General features: G+C 36.9%; 1 protein-coding gene across 1 annotated transcript; it reads left to right on the top strand.

The window, feature by feature from the left end:
- Positions 1 to 211: 211 nt before the first annotated feature.
- On the top strand, positions 212 to 3,735 carry LOC109218155. The gene is made up of 4 exons (XM_019382492.1): positions 212 to 935; positions 1,095 to 1,150; positions 1,255 to 2,223; positions 3,538 to 3,735. Exons 1-4 carry the CDS (start codon positions 212 to 214, stop codon positions 3,733 to 3,735), a joined length of 1,947 nt encoding a protein of 648 aa, XP_019238037.1.
- The last annotated feature ends 2,614 nt before the right edge of the window (positions 3,736 to 6,349 follow it).

Genomic DNA, 6,349 nt, shown 5'->3' with positions numbered 1-6,349 from the left:
CATTTGATCTACATGATCTGTGGGAAAAGGTGAATGCTGTTGTCCTTTCATGGATTATGAATGTTGTTAGACCTGGTTTACTAAGTAGTGTGTTGTATGCATCGAGTGCACATAAGGTCTGGGAGGATTTGAGAGAGAGAGATTTGATAAAGTGAATGGCTCGAGGTTGCAGTTTCTTCATAAGGAAATTCACTCACTTAGTCAAGGCACTATGAAATTAGCTGACTACTTTTTCAAACTCAGAGATCTATGGGATGAGTTTGATGCAATTATGCCATGCCCTGGGTGTCCATGCCCAGAGTCTAAGAGATATTTGGAGCATTTTGAATATCAAAGGCTCCTTCAATTTTTGACAGGATTGAATGAAACATACACACAAGCCAGAAATCAAATCATGATGATGCATCCAACTCCCTCCTTGAACAAGGCATATTCCTTGATTATTGACCAAGAGAGTCAAATGAGTATAGCTAATCTAACTCAGATTGTTCAAACCTCTGAACTTCTTGAAGGAGCTGCTTTGTATAGTAACAAAGAAGCAGGATACACTGGAGGCAATCTCAAGTTTAAGAAGAACCAGTTGCAGTGTGAGTATTGCCATTACAAAGGCGACTCAAAGGAAAACTGCTTCAAGCTGATTGGTTATCCTCCAGATTTTAAGTCAAACAGGAAGGGAAACAACTCAGGTAGTTATTCAAACTTTACTTGTAATCTTGATGCTAACTCAACAACAGGTAACTATGTGAACAAACCTGCTCCACCACCTCTACTACAGCTTCAACAACAAGGACGGAATGCTCCCACAGTAACTGATAAACCCATGGCACAACCTCCAACTCCATTCTTTACACAGGAACAATACCAACAGATCATCCAACTACTCAGCAAGGGAAACAATGAAGGTTCATCTGAGAAATCTACAGCAGCTGCAACAGGTACTATGAAAGCCTTATTCACTTCATGTGTTAATAAAGAATGGATAATAGACACATGAGCAACATATCATATGGCATCCATTTTAGAAGTGTTGAAAACCTTTAAGAAAATACCTATGTCTGAAAGGAGTAAAGTTCATCTGCCAACTGGTGATGTAGCTTATGTATCTCACACAGGAAAAGCTTATGTAATTGAGGGTCAGGACATATCTAATGTACTGTTTATCCAGAATTCAAATACAACCTTTTGTCTGTGTCTAAACTGACAAAGGAGTTGCAGTGTTCGGCCTTATTCTTTCTTGACTTCTGTATCTTCCAGGATCTCTGGAGTGGTCAGGTGAAAGCGATTGGTAAGGAGAATCATGGACTATATGTGCTGAAGAGGAACTTTGCACAGCAAGGCTCATCATTGACAGGGATTAAAAATGCAGGAAATAATAGTGTCTGTACCAGAAGTCACTCTTTTCTTACTACTTTAATTTGGCATAGAAGGTTAGGACATGCACCACTTGATGCAATAAAGAGGCATGATGTACTCAGACATCTAGAAGAGGGTGAGCATCATCCTTGTACTGTTTGTCCTCTAGCTAAACAAACAAGACTGCCTTTCCCTTTGAGTAATACAATGTCAAAATCTGCATTTGAATTGATTCACTGTGACATTTGGGGTCCCTATAGAGTACCTACATATGATGGCAAACGGTATTTTGTGACTATTGTAGATGACTTCACAAGATACACTTGGATATTTCTAATTCACTCCAAGTCAGACACATTGGTAGTGCTGAAAAATTTCTTTGCCAAAGTTCACAACTTATTTTCTACTCAAGTGAAAACACTTAGGACAGACAATGGATGCGAGTTCTTCAGTTCTGACTTCACTAGTTTACTACTGGAACTAGGCATTGAGCATCAGAGTACTTGTGTATATACCCCTCAACAGAATGGTGTTACTAAGAGAAGGTATAAGGCAATCTTAGACATGGCTAGACCACTCAGATTTCAAGCATCAATACCCTTAAGGTTTTGGGGAGAGTGCGTTAACACTGCTGTGTACTTACTCAACAGGCTTCCTTCCAAAGTCATCGGCTACAAATCACCTCTTGAAAAGCTCTACTTACACCCTCCTTCCTTGAATCATTTGAGAGTGTTTGGTTGCTTGACCTATGAAACCGGTCCTAATATACATGACAAGTTCTCCTCCAGGCCAATACCATCTGTTCTCTTGGGGTATTCTCCAACACACAAGGGTTATATTCTATACAATCTACATTCTAAAGTTTTCTTTGTAAGCAGGAATGTAGTATTCCATGAAGCCATCTTTCCTTTCAAGTACATGAGTGTCACACCTCCTTTTTCCGAAAGGGGATAGGGAGTTTTTCCAATTAAAGTGACAATAATCGAAATAAAATTATTTATTTTATTCAGAGTCTCCACTTGGGATAATTATATGGTGTCCCAGGTCACCGGTTTATTTTAAATCCCAAATCGAGGAAAATTTGACTTCGTTTAAAGTCTGCGAAACCAGAAAAACTAGGTAAGAAATTCTGTTAACCCGGGAGAAGGTGTTAGGCATTCCCGGGTACCGTGATTTTAGCACGGTCGCTTTAATCATACCTGGCTTAATTAATTATTTTAATTACTTATTAGAACCTATGTGCATTTACCGTTCTAACCGCTTTTAAATACTTGATTATTAGTAATACGGAATTATCTTAAAACGAGTCACGCATACGTGTACTCATTTTGTTTTGCGCGTTAAGAATCATGTCACACGTTCATGTACACAATTAATCACGCTTTATTAATTATTAAGAAAATTTGGCCAAAGTTGCGCGAACTCATACCTCGATTTATTTTAAAAATCATAATTATGTCACGCGAATGTGTACACAATCACGATGATAAATTTAAAAAGCGTCTAAAGCATACTAATCGTATTCATAATTCCTCCTAAACTTTGAGATTATTGCAAAGTCATGAAGTATGGATTCGAAATTATTGGAGGCCTAAACTACCTTATTTAATGTCCAATCCAAAATCTAAAGTCCACCACATTAGAGGCCCATTTCTTCTTGGCCTATCCTAGACCCAAATTGCATTTTTCACCTTAGCCCAGATTCAAATGATTTCCTCCTTTTTTAATAAATAAATAAAAATCCAGCAACAAACAAGCGTCCCAAATGAATTGAAGATCCAAAAAATCACAAAAAAAGACAAAACAAAGCACTGAAATCTCCACAAAAAATATAGCAGAAATCAACAAAAAAAATACTAAACTCAAACAGTTAACAAGACAAACAGCAAAGATTAAAAGAAAACTGAATTTTTTTGATATTAAGAGCAAAAAACAGTAAGAAATGGAACCAAAATTGGAAATGGATTAAACACTAAATCAAACAACAAAGTAAGGCAACCTGAAAATTAGAACAAAGTAGTTAAAGAAACAGAAAGAACGGACTGTCTTATATACATGAAGATTTGTTGACTACAAAGATGGAGTTTCGACGAGAGAACTCGAACAAACCGGACCGGGCGCGCAGAGCTTCATCGGAGACCTCGAGTGACAGAGTTTTGAGCTGTGTTTCCATGGAGTTTTCAGCTGCGTTTTGGGTTGATGAAGGGTGTTTCTGGGCTGTTTTTACTGGGTTATAGGGCTGTAGTTTGGTATAATTTTCAGCTCGTTTCATGGCTGTTTGGGATGGTGTTCATGGGTCTTTCATGGCTGGCTTTTTTTGAAGCTCTTTTTGCTGCGTTTTTATGGCATTTAAGAGGTGGTGTTGGGACTGTTTTAGGCTAGTTTTTGCAATGGAACAGTGAGTTTTCTGGGCTGCTTTGTAGCTGCGTTTTTTTTGCTCCTACATGGCTAATTTTTGGTGGTTTTATGGAGGAGCCTTGATGTTGTTTCACTCCTTTTTACCATATCTCTGTCTTTCTTTCTTATATAATGCGGGTCTGTGTCGTGTATTGAAAAGGAAAAGAGAGAAAAGGTCCTTCACCTCAAATCTTTTCTTTATCCCCTTTCCCGTTTTCCTCTCACTCTTTTTGTTTGTTTTTTTTTCCAGATCCCTCGTCCCCTTCCCTTTTTTTTGTGCAAATCTCCTCCTTTATTGAGCATTTTTCTAGGTGTTATATAGTACAAGCATTATGTGGTATCTTGGGGAGAAAGGATGAGATAAGTGAGGTGTTGAGAATGTGCATGTGAGTTTTGTTATGGGAAGATAAGGAGGAATCTTTGGCAAATGACATTTTTAATTGGTTCTTTCTATATATATATATATATATATATATATATATATATATATATATATATATATATATATATATAATACTCTACTAAGAAAAGCTATAACATTATTAGTGTTACCAAATAAGAGGAAAAACATATTTTTTTGTAAATTTTCTATTCTTTTGAAAATGAAATACATCTAATATATAAAAGTGTAAGCCTTTTTGTAGTTTTAATTTTATCAAATAAAAAACTTATAAAAAGATGAAATAAAACTAAAATATTAAGTTTAAACTTAAAATCTATTTAAATATTAAAAAGTGAGTGAAAAAATCAAATATGGTCAAAAATTAGGTGCTCACAGCTGCCCCTCTTTGCTTGAAAACATGAAAAGTTTTCAGGAAAAGACAAAGTGAGCCGTGTGACTAATTTTTTACCATATCGTTATTAAAAAGAGGAAGAAAACAAAAGAAAAGGGTGCAACCGAGTCCTGATTTTGGACAACCTACATATCCCGGGTTATAAGGGAATCGGGTCGCGTGTAGTTCAAGGGGAATGATGGAATGCCGAGTTGGAGAGTCGAGTGAGGTTCCGTCCGAGTCTCCGGTCCCTGGTCCTGTTATTACATCAAAAATCAAAATTAAAAAGACTAACTAAGCCTATCAGCTACGAGTTACAAGATTCCTATCTATGCGTTTTCTGAAGCTTGATCTTGAGTCTTGGTTGATTCTTCATGCGGACTCTGATCTGAATATTGATGCTTGTTAGCTGCAGGTGCTGGTTCATTCCTTTTTCAGCTTTTTCAGATCAAGATAGGACATGCAGAGCTTGTGACTTCAATTATGTCTTGAGCAGTCCACATCTTTTCTCCGCTTCTGCAATTTGGATTCACTTTTTTTCCTTTCTTTTATTCTTGATTGACACTTCTTTTTGGTTATCTCGAACCCTTGTCGGCTTGCATTCTTGAAGCGAGCTTCTGCTACTTGAATTGACAACAGGATTGGAGGTTTCCCCTATTCTTCAGGAGGGGTCCTGATTCTGACTGGTACTTGAAATGAATTCCCTCATTCTCCAGGTGGGCGCCTGCTACTGACTTGAAACTTCAAATAACTCTGAAATGAGTTCCCTCGTTCTCCAGGTGGGCGCCTGCTACCGACTTAAAACTTGATACTCTTGAAATAAATACCCTCGTTTTCTAGGTGGGCGCCTGATACTACAGCAAAACAGACAAAACAAAGAAACTTTTCTGCCCCAGTTTGCACTAGGAAGATTTGTGAGTTATTAGCAGAACTATAAATCACCTATGCTATTGATAAATGATGCAATGATGAGAGTAAAATTGAAGACTCGACTAGGATGTGCGTCTCCTGTGAGTAAAACCAAGAAAATTTCGACTAGCAAATGCGTCTGCTAAAAAAACCTGAATGACCCAGACTAGGAAGTGTGTCTCCTAGATTTAAGATTGAGCTTACCAAAAACTATAAACTAAGCTTGACTAAAGTAAAAACTGACCCCATCTCCAGGCGGGACCCCTGATTTCAAGAAAACTAAAGATTGGTAACTTAAGAAAATTAAAAATTGACCATTTTTTTTCAAATCCAGACTTCCTCTTCTTTTTTTAAAGAAATTATTATCCTAGGAGAAAATTCATCAGACTAGGTTCTAATCATAGGAGAAAAATTCATCAGACTAAGACTTCGATCCTAGGAGAAAATTCATCAGACTAGGTTTTTTGTTATCTTAGGAGAAAGATTCATCAGACTAAGATTTTTATCCTAGGAGAAAGTTTCATCAGACTAGGTCTTTTATCTTAGGAGAAAGATTCATCATACTAAGATTTTGATCCTAGGAGAAAGTTCATCAGATTAGGTCACTTTTTTTGTTGTTGTGTGGTATCTTAGGAGAAAGATTCATCAGACTAAGACTTCGATCCTAGGAGAAAATTCATCAGACTAGGTTTTCTTATCTTAGGAGAAAGATTCATCAGACTAAGACGTTTATCCTAGGAGAAAGATTCATCAGACTAGGTTTTCTTATCTTAGGAGAAAGATTCACCAGACTAACATTTCTATCCTAGGAGAAAGTTCATCAGATTAGGTCTTCTATATTAGGAGAAAAATTCACCAGACTAAGACATTTATCCTAGGAGAAAGATTCATCAGATTAGGGTTTTATTTGTTATCTT

This window comes from Nicotiana attenuata, unplaced genomic scaffold (assembly GCF_001879085.1).
Source record: "Nicotiana attenuata strain UT unplaced genomic scaffold, NIATTr2, whole genome shotgun sequence".
NCBI classification, from domain to species: domain Eukaryota; kingdom Viridiplantae; phylum Streptophyta; class Magnoliopsida; order Solanales; family Solanaceae; genus Nicotiana; species Nicotiana attenuata.
This window is presented reverse-complemented; position numbering and strand designations above follow the sequence as displayed.